The sequence below is a fragment of the Podarcis melisellensis genome (genome assembly GCF_964234715.1).
Source record: "Podarcis melisellensis genome assembly, chromosome: 14".
Classification (NCBI taxonomy): domain Eukaryota; kingdom Metazoa; phylum Chordata; class Lepidosauria; order Squamata; family Lacertidae; genus Podarcis; species Podarcis melisellensis.
This window is the reverse complement of record NC_138546.1, coordinates 38,358,317-38,373,615: the sequence shown is the minus strand read 5'-3', so window position 1 is coordinate 38,373,615 and position 15,299 is coordinate 38,358,317. Positions and strand designations below refer to the sequence as shown.

Below are 15,299 nucleotides of genomic sequence, written 5' to 3'. Positions count from 1 at the left end.
CTATGTATCAATCTATCTATTATTACATTTGTTAGTTGCTTTAAAAAATATATTATCTCTCGCTTGGACTACTGCAATGCGCTCTATGTGGGGCTACCTTTGAAGGTGACCCGGAAACTACAATTAATCCAGAATGTGGCAGCTAGACTGGTGACTGGGAGCGGCCGCCGAGACCATATAACACCAGTCTTGACTACATTGGCTCCCAGTACGTTTCCAAGCACAATTCAAAGTGTTGGTGCTGACCTTTAAAGCCCTAAACAGCCTCGGTCCAGTATACCTGAAGGAGCGTCTCCACCTCCATCGTTCTGCCCGGACACTGAGGTCCAGCACCGAGGGCCTTCTGGCGGTTCCCTCACTGCGAGAAGTGAGGTTACAGGGAACCAGGCAAAGGGCCTTCTTGGTAGTGACACCCGCCCTGTGGAACGCCCTCCCACCAGATGTCAAAGAGAAAAATAACTACCAAACTTTTAGAAGACATCTAAAGGCAGCCCTGTTTAGGGAAGCTTTTAATGTTTAATAGGTTATTGCATTTTAGTGTTTTGTTGGAAGCCGCCCAGAGTGGCTGGGGGGACCCAGCCAGATGGGCGGGGTATAACTAAATTATTATTATTATTATTATTATTATTATTATTATTATTATTATTATTATTATTATTATTATTATTTTAAAGAGATAAAATAAAATACCCAAAATGTTCATCTAATAATGTAATATTGACAAGCCCTAGCCACCCCAGATAAACACCACCGTAGAGGAAGGCTCTCTTAGTTACAAAATATTTGAGTGAATATAAAGGTCTTAGTGACGGTTAGTGATGGTGTCAGGCATGTTTCCTTGGGGATAATGTTTCACAGATGGAATTGTTTCATTCACAAGTAGGGAATTTGTGGCCTTCCAGAGGTTAGGTAAAGGTAAAGGTACCCCTGCCCGTATGGGCCAGTCTTGACAGACTCTGGGGTTGTGCGCCCATCTCACTTAAGAGGCCAGGGGCCAGCGCTGTCCGGAGACACTTCCGGGTCACGTGGCCAGCGTGACATCGCTGCTCTGGCGAGCCAGAGCCGCACACGGAAACACCGTTTACCTTCCCGCTGGTAAGCGGTCCCTATTTATCTACTTGCACCCGGAGGTGCTTTCGAACTGCTAGGTTGGCAGGCGCTGGGACCGAGCAGCGGGAGCGCACCCCGCCGCAGGGATTCGAACCGCCGACCTTTCGATCGGCAAGTCCTAGGCGCTGAGGCTTTAACCCACAGCACCACCTGCGTCCCAGAGGTTGCTAGACTGCAATTCCCATCAGCTACAGTGAGCATGGCCAGGGTTCAGGGATGATGGGAGCTGCAGTCCAGCAACCTTTAAAAGGCCTATTGTTTTCCGCACTTCAAAATGATGTGCAAACAAGGCCTACTAAAATGGCAGCTCAAAGAAACAGCAGCACTGAATTTTACCGGCAAATAAAGAAGTAAAACATATGTACCTTTAGGAACTTTTATACAGTAGCCGTCTTCATTTCGGAAAGGTTCATCTTTCTCTACATCATATTTAATCAGGTCATAGCGCATTATTTTCTAATGAAAATGGTGATGATGATTATTATTATTATTAATCAAATTTATATACTGCCTTATACCCGGAGGTCTCATATACATCACATTTTACATATACATTGCATTTTTCTTCATACAGACCCCCAGTGGCATAGCGTGGGTTGTCAGCACCCGGGGCAAGGCAAGTAATTTGCACCGTCTAACCCGTGGATTTTAGCACTGATTTTAGCACTGCGAGTGCGAGCGCCCCCCAGATGTTGCGCCAGGTGTGGCCGGCCCCCCCTGCACCACCCACGCTACGCCACTGCAGACCCCCAATACTCTTTATATAAAAAAAGAGAACACTTTAAGCATCATATACATGCAGGGAAGTGCCATGGACTTCTTCAGCTGATGCACTTGGAAGCAGCGACGGCTGCTGCGCTACCTTGAACATCAGCTGTTAGGTGGTGAGGCTAAGCAGCTCAACAAAGCCCCACTGCCCCTCCGGCTTGCGAGGAGACCCTGCCTGGAGCCTGAAGAGGTCCTCTTTGGGATCTGAGGTAGGTCTCCTTGCGAGTCAGTAGGACTCTCCAGGGTGCTCCCCATTTCATGTGATTTTGCAAAAACACAGGGGCCTGGAACGGAACCCCACCTGTATTAATACAGAGGTTCAGATCATGATGCATGGATTCTGTTAGTGTGAGCTTCTGACGACGTCGTTGTATCTTCAAAATTAAACAAGCTTTGTAAATATTGTTATATATACATATTCAATCTGAAGTATCATGTCTAATCTTGGTAAACAGGGACCACTGAAACACATTTTCACTTACCTTATGCAAATAATTTAATCTTCCCACGGCTCCGATTTTCCCAGTATAGTTCACAAAGCCTACATTGCCTTCCGTGGCTGCGTAAAACTCAAAAATGCGTATGTTTCCAAACCTCCGGATGAATTCCCTCCAAACGTCAGCCCTTAAGCCATTACCCAAGGCAATTCTTACCCTATGGTTGCGATCATTGTCTTTCTGGAAATAAAAGGAAGACTTCATGATACCAGAAGGGCATTAACAGTGTTCGGTAGAGAATGAGCTAGCCAGAAAATATTGCAGTATTTTATACATGCAAAAAGTAATCCACACTCGCCAGCAGAAGGTGGAGCCTTCTATGAGAAGCATAGGGAGCTGCCTTATAAAGGATCAGATGATGATGATGATGATTATTATTATTATTAATTTATTTATACTATGCCCATCTGGCTGGGTCTCCCCAGCCACACTATGGGCAGCTCCCAACAGAATATTAAAAACACGATAAAACATCAAACATTAAAAACTTCCCTAAACAGGGCTGCATTCAGATGTCGTCTAAAAGTCAGGTGTTGTTTATTTCCTTGACATCTGGTATAAGGGTGGGTGCCACTACCGAGAAGGCCCTCTGCCTGATTCCCTGGGGTGGAGACGCTCCTTCAGGTATACAGGACCGAGGCCGTTTAGGGCTTCAAGGTCAGCACCAACACTTGGAATTGTGCTCGGAAACGAACTGAATTTTCTGGCGTATAAGACTACTTTTTAACCCAGGAAAATCTTCTCAAAAGTCGGGGGTCATCTTATACGCCGGCTACAGCAGCAGCTCCTGCAGCAACTCCCCACCAAAGGATAAAACGACAGCAAATTAAATCAGAGGACACCAAGCTCTCTAGATGAAGCAGAAATATGCTTGAAAATTGGCCCCAGAAGCCCCAGCCACTGGGAAGTGGCGCGGATTTCCAAGCTGGACTGGAGACTGATTTTTTAAAATTTTTTGGTGTGCACTGAAAGAGGGGTAGTCTTATACGGCGAGTATAACCCAAACTCTATATTTTAACTGGAAAAGTTGGGGGAGTCATTTTATACGCCCAGTCGTCTTATATGCCAGAAAATACGGTACATCAAAAGTCAGAATTGTCTTATCAAAGACAATGGTGCCCGGATCCAGGGGCAGAAGCGGGCAGAGAAACCAATGCAAATCTTTACTGGGGAGCTGCCTTATACGGAGTCTGAGCATAGGTCCATATAGTTCAGTGCTGTCTACACTGACTGGCAGGTGCACTCAGGGGGGTGGGGTCTCTCCCAGCCCTAACCTGGACATGCTGGGGATTGAACTGCGGACCTTCTATATGCAAGGCAGTTGCTCTACCACTGAGCTACGGCATCCTGTTGTACAACAGGCAAGTTTCTACATACTTCCCTTTTTTCCTCCATCCAGAAAAACAAGAGTCATTATTCAGAGTTCAAGGACTGCCAGGGGAGAGACTTCCTCAGGCAAGGCCTCCTTCCACCTGCTTCTCAATTTGTATTGCATTATTTTATGCACTGTGCCTTGCTGTTGTTTTATTGATTATAGTTTAGAAATTATTTATTGGAACTGTTGGGTGGATTTCTGTTTAACTTTTATATGTTGATATTATTATTTTATACTGTTCTAATCATTGTGAGAACTGGACCATAAAGAAGGCTGATCGCCGAAGAATTGATGCTTTTGAATTATGGTGCTGGAGGAGACTCTTGAGAGTCCCATGGACTGCAAGAAGATCAAACCTATCCATTCTGAAGGAAATCAGCTCTGAGTGCTCACTGGAAGGACAGATCCTGAAGCTGAGGTGCCAATACTTTGGCCACCTCATGAGAAGAGAAGACTCCCTGGAAAAGAGCCTGAGGCTGGGAAAGATGGAGGGCACAAGGAGAAGGGGAGGACAGAGGACAAGATGGTTGGACAGTGTTCTCGAAGCTACCAGCATGAGTTTGACCAAACTGAGGGAAGCAGTGGAAGACAGGAGTGCCTGGCGTGCTCTGGCCCATGGGGTCACGAAGAGTCAAACACGACTAAACGACTAAACAACAACAACAACATATGATTGTTGAATTTTACTTTTTGGGTGTAGGTTGTGTATTTTAAAATTTTGTTTTATTATCACATTTCTGTATTGCATTAGATTGTTATAAGATGTACATTTTTTCTTTCTTCAGCTTGTAAACCACCTTGAGTATTGTAAGATAGAAAGATGGTATACAAATTGAAAAGATGAAAAGGACACTCTAGGACACAAGGTTGGGAGCAGTGATGCTTCTGAATGACAGCTACTGGAAGACACAGGAGGAGAGAGGGCTCTTGTGCTCAAATCCTGCTCCAGAGTTTTCCCCACACGAATCTAGTTGGCTACTAGATTAGCAAGACAAAGGAGATGGTGTTGGACTTTCAGAGGAAGAGAGGAGAACTAGCCCCGCTGTACATCGGGGAGGGCTGTGTGGACAGCATCTCTTCCTTTAAATTCCTAGGAGTTTATCTCAGTGAAGACCTTACTTGGAAAATCAATACAACCCAGGTGGTTAAGAAAGCCCAACAGAGACTCCATCTCCTCACAGAGTATTGCGAAAGAACGATGTCAATCAACATTTGATGATCTCCTTCTATTTTCCACAATAGAAAGTGTCCTTTCATAGTGCATCACGGTGTGGTACGCTGGTTTGACATCAACTGAGAGGAAGTGCCTACAGAGGGTGGTGGATACAGCACAAGATATTATGGGCTGTCCCGTGAATCCGTTGGATGACATTGAGGAAGAACGTTGCCTCAGGAGAGTGAGGAAAATTCTCAGGGATGATTCACACCCTGGTGGCACTTTCTTGATCTCCTGCCCTCGGGCAGAAGATATAGACGCATGATTAGTCGGACCAACAGGGTAAAGAACAGCTTCTATCTGCGGGCTGTTAGGCTGCTGAATGAAAAGATAATAACAGGGCAACTGACTTTCCGGTTTGGTGGGTGTGCGTCAGTGAATGAGGGGAATTAGGACTAAGAGAGCTGAGTGGGGGTGCTTGTGTAATCTCACTGTATACAAGTTGTACAAGTGACAATAAAGTACAGTGGTACCTCGGGTTAAGAACTTAATTCGTTCTGGAGGTCTGTTCTTAACCTGAAACTGTTCTTAACCTGAGGTACCACTTTAGCTAATGGGGCTTCCTGCTGCCGCCACCACACAATTTCTGTTCTCATCCTGAAGCAAAGTTCCTAACCTGAGGTACTATTTCTGGGTTGGTGGAGTCTGTAACCTGAAGCGTCTGTAACCCAAGGTACCCCTGTATTTCATATTTATTTCAATTTACTATGAGAACAGGATGCTGGACCAGATGGTCCTTGGCCTGATCCAGCGGGTTCTTCTTATGTTCTATCCATATGACACCACAATGGCTAACTTTGGTCCTTCCATGTATTTCCCCCCAACTCTTGCTTTTTTTGACCATGGGAGTCCTGAGATTTATTTTTCCGCTTACAAAAGCTTCTCTAGGGGCGAGCTATTATTAACCTACCGTCTGTCCCTTTGTTTTCCATTCATCCCTTTCCCCCTGAGTAAAGGCGGTAAAGGTTAGATCTGAGCTATGATCAAATCCAAAAAGGAACCGTGCCACAAAAATAATGCGCTTTTTAAAAAGCCTGGTTATGAACCACTTACGATGTACTGATATTTGTTTATTTTTTTCCCCCTGTTAACATTTCAAATATATGTAACTCTGAAAGGATTGTGATTTTTTGGTGTCCCACATATATTTTGTCTCAGTTAATAAAATTCCTTTAAAGATAAAAAAAAAGCGCCTGTAAACAGGGAGAGTAGAACATGAGAAAACGCTGTTACTGAGTACAGCCGAACCCATGACGGAGCCTTCTTGGTAGATGCCCCGAATTTAGGGAATGCCTTGCCTGTCGATGTGTATCTGATCCCCTTATTCTTAACATTTAGGCTCAACATTACAACACTCCTATTTCACCTTAGCATTCAGTGGCTAAATGATAATATTTCTGGCAATTCTGAAATCATCAGTTGTGAGGGTACGTGGTTGTCATTGTTGTTGTTTAAACAAAAATGTTTTAAAATTGTATTGTTTTAACAGTTTGCCTCCCTGGGCTCCTTTGGATGGAAACACAAGATAACAATCGAAATAAGAACTTTTTTTGTTGTTGCCTAACCCTGTGATCAGCTCATTGTTTTAGGCTCAGTGCTGGTTATTTATTGTTTTATGTCTGTTATTTTATATAATGAACTGTTGGTTTATATAAATTATGTACTCTAGCCTGAGATCTATAGGTATAGGACTGGGATAAATACATTAAAACTTTGTAGTTCCAAACCTTTGTTTGCAGACAACGGGACTATATGTTTGCAGGATTATAGCAAATCCCGTCTGCTGATTACTGTTATTAATTCAATTTATTAGTTGCTTTTTTTTTGGCCACGGCAACTCAAAGCAGCTTTAATATTCTAAGCAAAATACACATTAAAACCAACATTAAAAAAAAAAGTTAAAACACCCTACCCATGCAAAAAGGCCATAGATCGTTAAAAGCCAAAGGCATGATGAGAAAAGAACATGTTTGCCTGGCTCCTAAAGATATGTAATGGTGATGTCACCTCCTCACTTTTTACCATTTTTAAATGCCAGCTGTCCTTACTTCTCTAGATAGACAGCATCTTAAAAAGCAGAGACATCACCTTGCCAACAAAGGTCCGTATAGTCAAAGCTATAGTTTTCTCAGTAGTGATGTATGGAAATGAGAGCTGGACCATCAAGAAGGCTGATCGCCGAAGAATTGATGCTTTTGAATTATGGTGCTGCAGGAGACTCTTGAGAGTCCCATGGACTGCAAGAAGATCAAACCTCTCCATTCTGAAGGAAATCAGCCCTGAGTGCTCACTGGAAGGACAGATCCTGAAGGTGAGGCTCCAATACTTTGGCCACCTCATGAAAAGAGAAGACTCCCTGGAAAAGACCCTGATGTTGGGAAAGATGGAGGGCGCAAGGAGAAGGGGGCGACAGAGGACGAGATGGTTGGACAGTGTTCTCGAAGCTACCAGCATGAGTTTGACAAAACTGCAGGAGGCAGTGGAAGACAGGAGAGCCTGGCGTGCTCTGGTCCATGGGGTCACAAAGAGTCGGACACGACGAAATGACTAAACAACAACAACAACAAAGTCCTTACTTCTGCTCTTGGAAACCAGCTGCAGAACAGGAAGGGAACCAGAGCTAAAAATGATATTCAGAAACACTTCAGGAAAGTACTGTATACGTGGGCGCAGAAGGGTAAAATATGGCCTCCTCATAACTGCCCTTTGTAACCTAATAGATCCAGCTATGGTGGTACCAGGATAAATTGATCTTCTCCATATGGGGAAAGTGCACGCATGAAGACTTTTTAAGGTACTAATCTTTATATTTATGTAAAAAAACCAAACCAGTTCTTGCTCCTCCTGTTTCTGTCATGGAAATTAAGCTCTGTGGTTCCCCTTGACAAGGTTTAATGATCTGTACTGCTAAAGAGTTTTATAACACCCGCAGGAAAAAGCAAATCGCATCGCTAAAAGCCACCTTGTTTTGTATTACACCCTCATTATCACAAATATACATCTGTGGGCTTTATTCCCAGCTTTGAAGTGATTTCCTTGGATCAGGTAACTGAGCATGCCAACTTTGACAACAGTCAATGCTGCTGCTGCTGCTCAGAGCTTAATTAAATTCTTAAAATGGCTTAAAATCAGCTGGTTTTTGTTAACTCTTCACTGGAGTTTTCTGTTTGTGGAAATGTGCAGAGTGTTCTTCCAGACACAACTGAAAATCCTTGCTCAACCACTATATTCACACTGCAAAACATATTAAAGGTAAAGGGACCCCTGACCATTAGGTTCAGTCGTGGACGACTCTGGGGTTGCGCGCTCATCTCGCTTTATTGGCCGAGGGAGCCGGCGTACAGCTTCTGGGTCATGTGGCCAGCATGACTAAGCCGATTCTGGCAAACCAGAGCAGCGCACGGAAACACCGTTTACCTTCCCACCAGAGCGGTACCTATTTATCTACTTGCACTTTTGTGCTTTCAAACTGCTAGGTTGGCAGGAGCTGGGACCAAGCAACGGGAGCTCACCCCATCGCGGGGATTCAAACCGCCGACCTTCTGACTGGCAAGTCCTAGGCTCTGTGGTTTAACCCACAGCACCACCCGCATCCTTTTCGCAAAGCATACTAACTGCAAGCAAATACAGGAACCTGTCTTAAGATAGAGATAGGTAGAAGAACTCAGTTTTCAGTTAGCACCCGTTAGTTAAGCCCCCAACTTTAGCTCTCTTTCCTTTTGGAACAGATCCCTTAACATTTCTAGTGAGATTCATGTGTCTCTATACTTGGAGTCACATGACACTAGGTCTTGCTTCCTGAACCGGGCTCTAAAGACTGCTCCTTTGATATCCCAAAGGATTGCTGGAGCCATTTATTTCTGTTTGGTTTGCAGCCAAACAGACTGAGGCAGGTGTAAACTTCCCACTATTCAGTTTAATTGCGTATTAACTGGAAAACCTGGTGTTCAATTAGCTATGCCCCTAAGGAAGATTAAATAAATAAAGGGTTCAGCTCGTGTTTTCGGCTCATGCATATCTCTGCTTATTGAGCCGAAAGTTGATTGCAACCAAATGCATCCATTTAAGCCACATTTTTTCTTGCTTAAATAGTGTGTACTAAGCTCAAATCTAATACAGTGGTACCTCAGGATACATATGCTTCAGGTTACATACGCTTCAGGTTACAGACTCCGCTAACCCAGAAATAGTGCTTCAGGTTAAGAACTTTGCTTCAGGATAAGAACAGAAATTGGGCTCTGACAGCGCTGCAGCAGCAGGAGGCCCCATTAGCTAAAGTGGTGCTTCAGGTTAAGAACAGTTTCAGGTTAAGGACAGACCTCCGGAACGAATTAAGTACTTAACCTGAGGTACCACTGTACAGTGGTTCCTTAGTTCTCAAACGCTTTGGTACTGAAACGACATGGAACCCAAACACTGCAAACCCGGAAGTAAGTGTTCTGGTTTGCGAACTTTTTTCGGAGGCTGAACGTGCTCCGTTTTGAGTGTTACACTTCCGATTTGAGTGCCACACTTCCATTTGGAGTGTTACACGGACATCTGTTTTTGCTATTTATTTTGCATTTTTATTTTTGCGGTTCTTTTTGTTTTGCTTTAGTGACTGTGTGGCACCCACTTCAGCTACTGATTGATGATTGTGTGACTGCAGTACATTGTTTATTGCTTTCATTTTATGGATCGGTGGTCTCGTTAGATAGTAAAATTCGTGTTAAATTGCCGTTTTAGGGGTTGTTTTTAAAAGTCTGGAACGGATTAATCCATTTTGCATTACGTTCTATGGGAAAGCGCGCCTTGGTTTTGGAACGCTTTGGTTTTGGAACGGAATTCCGGAACGGTTAAGTTTGAGAACCAAGGTACTATTGTACTGTTCTACAACTGGTGTGCAAAGTGAACAGAGGGAAATATTTTGATCGTGGTATGTATACCTATGAGGGTTCACCTTCCTCACAGAGATTCTAGATCCCTCTCCACCATTTGATTTATTTATTTAATTAATTTGTATGCTGCGTTAGAAGAACGGTTTATTTTCTTTCAAAAACTAATTCTGTCCACCTAAGCACTGCTTGGCCATGGTTTCACAAAGGCGCCTTAAGGGATGCTGTTTATAGAGTCAAGCTCAGCAATGCAATTGTGCCTTTATTCAGAGCTGCCGAGCTTTAAGGTCCTGAAAGACAACCCAGATAAAGAAGACAATTTAGTCCGCCATAATCGATAAACTCCACCTCCCACCACTTGCAATGGACAATGCAGAGTGGGGTTGCTGGAGGTACTTCAATTGGCAATGCACCAGCACGTATTCTTATGCGGAACATTCCTGGTAGATTCCAGTCCCTCCTACAGTGCAAAGGGCAGCTGAGAGACTAAAAATTAAATTTCTTAGAATTGTTTAAGTTTCTGATGTACAAAGTCCACGGTACCTTAATTTACCTCCAGCTTGCATAACTTGTGATCCAACCCAACTACCAGCTATGGACTGCAGCCTGACAAACCTTTTGTTTTTGTAGCTACAGAAAAGCAGTAGAACAGAAGGTTTCTGAAGTTTCTGATGGGCTGTCACGTATAGCTGGTGGAATTAGATTCAGGTTGGAGCAAGAAGGGGAAACCTCAGGTCCGGGGACTTGAATGCATCCCTCCTTGTCTCTCTGGCCTTTGGGACTTTTCCCAGGTCACAACCCACATAAGCCCTGATTCACTCCCTCCTCAAGGGCTTTTGTCTGGCTAGAATGTGCCCACGACCTCTGATAATGTCTCTTGTGGTCTGGATGGAAGGAGTGGGGTACATGAGTGTTATGTACTGAAGTTCTCACCCTGGGCCAGCAGGGGGATACTGTAGATAGTTCAGGTCCACATATGCAAATAAGGGATCGAAAGTGACGTTCAGTGATTGGATAGTTACAGAAAGTTGTTACAGTTACGTTGTACTGGAGCTCTATATAAACAGGCTGACTGAACCCTTCAGTTCAGTTCTGTTCTGGCCTGTGAATAAACAAGAGCTGTTTAAAGAATCACTGTGACGTCTGATATGTTCACCCACAATTTAACAATGAGAGCATGTGGCAACCAGCCTACCATACAAAAGGGAAATTCACTTTCATTGCTCTGCCCACTTTTGCCTTTGGCAATAATAATAATAATAATAATAATAATAATAATAATAATAATTCATTTATACCCCGCCCATCTGGCTGGGTTGTACAGCTTCAGGACATAAAAGCATAATAAAACATCAAACATTAATAGTGACAATCTGATCCAATATAAAAGTCGCAATAATGTTAAAATAAACAACTTATATCAGACAAAGCAACATTCAACAATCCATCAGAGTCTAATAGTAAACAGTAAAATTGGTATGTTGCCCTTGGGAGGTTTTCCGGAAGGGAATGTGGCCCTTGGCATGAAAAGCATTCCCCCCCCCCCCGGCTTAGAGAGTCACAAGTTGTGCAAGAGCGGCTTTAATCCGGAACGGCTGTGGATCCAACAAATGAACTTGGCCCAAGTCTTTCTTCAGAATTAATTTCACCATCTAAGAAACGGGCCTCTTTCGAGTTCATGTGAAGGTACAGATTTTAATTTTTTTTACAGAAGCTGTTATGTACTGAAGTTCTCACCCTGGGCCAGCAGGGGGATACTGTAGATAGTTATGCAAATATGGGATCAAAAGTGACATTCAGTGATTGGATAGTTTTAGAAAGTTGTTACAGTAACTTTGTACTGGAGCTCTATATAAGCAGGCTGACTGAACCCTTCAGTTCAGTTCTGTTCTGGCCTGTGAATAAACAAGAGCTGTTTGAAGAATCGCTGTGTCGTCTGATATGTTCACCCACAACTTAACAGAAGCCACAAGTGCTAACAAACCATATATATAATACTTTAAATAAATAAATAAATAAGGCATTGAATCAAGACCAGTTCTAACAATATCTGTAGAAGCGCTCTCTCTCTCTCTCTCTCTCTCTCTCTCTCTCTCTCTCTCTCACACACACACACACACACACACACACACAGATGTCAGAGGAATAACTTACCTTGGGCACATTGCATAAATAGCGAAGCACCTCTCCGATGTACTGTATGACAGTTACGTTGTATTTTCTGCAGTCATCCCAAAACTGGGTAGCTGAAAATTTTGAACGTAATGCAAGAGTAGCACCTACAAGCAAATGAGGCAGTGGAATTAGACACTAACACACACACACCCCTATTGAAGGATATACCGTATTTTTCCATGTATAACACACACCCCGTGTATAAGACGCCCCTATTTTGGGGGCTGCAACCAATCACCCAGCCCCACAATGCACTGCCTGTGTATAAGACGAGCCCCGTTTTTAAACATTATTTTTGAGTAAAAAAAAACCGTCTTATACACAGAAAAGTACGGTGTGTATCATCTTCTGATGCTGCTGTGGGAAAATTGCAACCAGTCCTGAAGGACTGCACATTCCTGTTTGAGAGCCTATGTATGCTTTGTACGGGATTGGGTGGCAGAATTCTGGACTGCACCACTTTAGAATACAGTCCCACATTTCTGAACGCTCCCCTGTGTAAAAGTGTTGTGGGTAGTAACGCAGAACCGTTGAGCAGACACTTTGCTAAAAACTCATTCCGCCATCTTTGAGCCTGTGTGATGGGTAATCATAGACACACACACATAGTCCCTCCCTGGAAATTGTGCTTATAGATCAACTCCTCAGGCCTACTACACCCTCCTGAAATTCTCAGAACCCTGTGAATCGGCAGTGCATGGAAAAGGTACAAACAACTGGCTTACGGCGTGGTCAAAGCTAACACAATCAAGGTTTTAAAAGGACAACTCACTAAATCAGGGGTGGGGAACCTGTGGTCCTCTGGATGTTGTTAAGACTCCCATCTTTGAAGGTGCAATTAATCCAGAATGCGGCAGCTAGACTGGTGACTGGGAGTGGCCGCCGGGACCACATAACACCGGTTCTGAGAGATCTGCATTGGCTCCCAGTACGTTTCCGAGCACAACTCAAAGTGTTGGTGCTGACCTTTAAAGCCCTAAATGGCCTCGGTCCTGTATACCTGAAGGAGTGTCTCCACCCCCATCGTTCAGCCCGGACACTGAGATCCAGCGCCGAGGGCCTTCTAGCAGTTCCCTCATTGTGAGAAGTGAGATTACTGGGACCCAGACAGAGGGCCTTCTCGGTAGTGGCGCCCACCCTGTGGAACGCCCTCCCTTCAGATGTGAAGGAAATAAGCAGCTATCCTACCTTTAAAAGACATCTGAAGGCAGCCCTGTTCAGGGAAGTTTTTAATATTTAATGCTGTATTGTTTTTAACACTTGATTGGGAGCCGCCCAGAGGACTGGGGAAAGTCAGCCAGATGGGCGGGGTATAAATAATAAATTATTATTATTATTATTATATTATTATTATCTCTCACCAGTGCTAGCCAGCACTACCAATAGGCAGGAATGATGGGAACTGAACTCCCAACAATATCCGAGAAGGCAAGAAGTTCCCATGCCTGCAGCAAATCCTAATTTGTTCCCACTCAGTTCAAACGGTATTGTCCCTGAATGAACAGCATCAAAACGTATTTCTGTCTGTTTGCACCCATTGATATTTATCCAAGAGCCTCTAAGGGCATGTGGTGTGGGAGCTGTTCCCTTGCGTCAAGATCCCAGGTACCTTCGGGGAAATGTATATGAAGGAACAATGGGGGCAGGGGCCAACAAATGCTGATTCTACACTCCTGGCTCAGTTCGGTGGCTACAAGCCGAGTAAACATGCTACAAGCCGAGTAAACATGCCAAGCCGCCCCAATAAAACACAATTCACACAGAATTTTTTTGTTTAAGGTTTTTGGCATAATTTTGGCTACAACTTTATTAAAATACAGTGGTACCTCGGGTTAAGTACTTAATTCGTTCCGGAGGTCCGTTCTTAACCTGAAACTGTTCTTAACCTGAAGCATCACTTTAGCTAATGGGGCCTCCTGCTGCTGTTGCGCCGCTGAAGCATGATTTCTGTTCTTATCCTGAAGCAAAGTTCTTAACCTGAGGTAATATTTCTGGGTTAGCGGAGTCTGTAACTTGAAGCGTATGTAACCTGAAGCGTATGTAATTCGAGGTACCACTGTACAGAAAACGTGAGTGGTTGCTTAGGCATTGGTTGCGACTATCTGTCCCCGCCCGGGGACAGACTGACATTTGCACGCCCGCGAAAGTCAGAAAGGGAAAACATTTTGGGGAGAAAGATGGAGCTGGGAACCATGCCCTCACCTCTCCCCAAATGTTCCCAGGGGCTCTTGCGTGGCCCTAGCCCCTTGACAGGGGTTCGTACAAAAGCATGGCGAGCCCCTGGATTCCTTTAACGGAATACCCTTGCAGCAACAGCATTGGAGGGGCAGGCACAGCCAATCCATGCTCCTCCACCGACCAATTCATAAAAAACAGTGCCTAACTGCAGCCTTACAAGTTGTGACGATTTGCTACACAGTAGGCAAAAACCAAATGGCACCAGCCAATCAGTCAAATGGACAAAATTCCTACCAGGCCCCTGCCCCACGACAGGCATAGCAAGGTCTGTGCGAACAACCCTAAATATAGGGAGGGTGGGCGGATAATCTGATGCGTGCAGTGAAAAGAGGAAGCTCAACGTTGCGTGCAGGGAATATAAAACTTCTTGGCTGTCAATCATTAAATGGCAACATCAAATTCTCCCCAACGACAAGAGGAGCCCAATTGCAATGGTGGCTAACTACCTTTACCTGCCCAGCAACAGTGGGATGTCTTGTAAGACCCCACCGCAACCCATGCTCTCCATGAAGGAGAACACGCTTTCCAAAACAAAGTCAAGTTATTAATCCAACTAAGCCCCGCTTACCTTGCAGGATGCAGCCATGTACCCCAATTAAAAGGGCAGCACTATGATAGAGTGGCAGAGCGGTATAGATAACATCTGCTGAAGTAACACCGCTGGCAATGATCAGACCACAGGCCAATAATGTGCGTTCATGGGTAATCAACGCAGCTTTTGGGAGACCTGTGTGAAGAGAAAAGTTTTGTTTTTCATTAGACGGGAAACAAGTACAGTTGTACCTTGGATCCCGAACATCTTGCAAGCATAGCTGTCAATCGTCCCTTATTTGGCGGGAAACTCCCTTATCCCAGCACTGTGTCCCGCTGCTGTCCCTTACTGATGATGTCCCTTAAATTTCCCGGGTTTTAAAGGAACCGGCTCCTCTCCCTCCCTCCCTGCGGGCCAGGGAGGAAGGAGGCTCCAACTGTGTTGTTTGGCTGCGTTGCTCACCCAATAAGGAGTCTAAGAACGACTGGGGGGGTGGAGCTTGCATGCCATGTGC

The 15,299-nt window shown here is 44.4% G+C and overlaps 1 protein-coding gene across 2 annotated transcripts in view; it reads right to left on the bottom strand.

The window, feature by feature from the left end:
- SLC27A2 (solute carrier family 27 member 2) overlaps positions 1-15,299 on the bottom strand; it is a 35,712-nt gene that overhangs the window by 7,788 nt on the left and 12,625 nt on the right. For both annotated transcript variants that reach the window (XM_081888559.1, XM_081888560.1), the window contains 4 exons: positions 14,822-14,980; positions 11,995-12,119; positions 2,361-2,555; positions 1,476-1,566 (listed from right to left, as the gene is read on the bottom strand). In XM_081888559.1, coding sequence (XP_081744685.1) covers positions 1,476-1,566; positions 2,361-2,555; positions 11,995-12,119; positions 14,822-14,980 — 570 coding nt within the window. The remainder of the gene's footprint in view (positions 1-1,475; positions 1,567-2,360; positions 2,556-11,994; positions 12,120-14,821; positions 14,981-15,299) is intronic.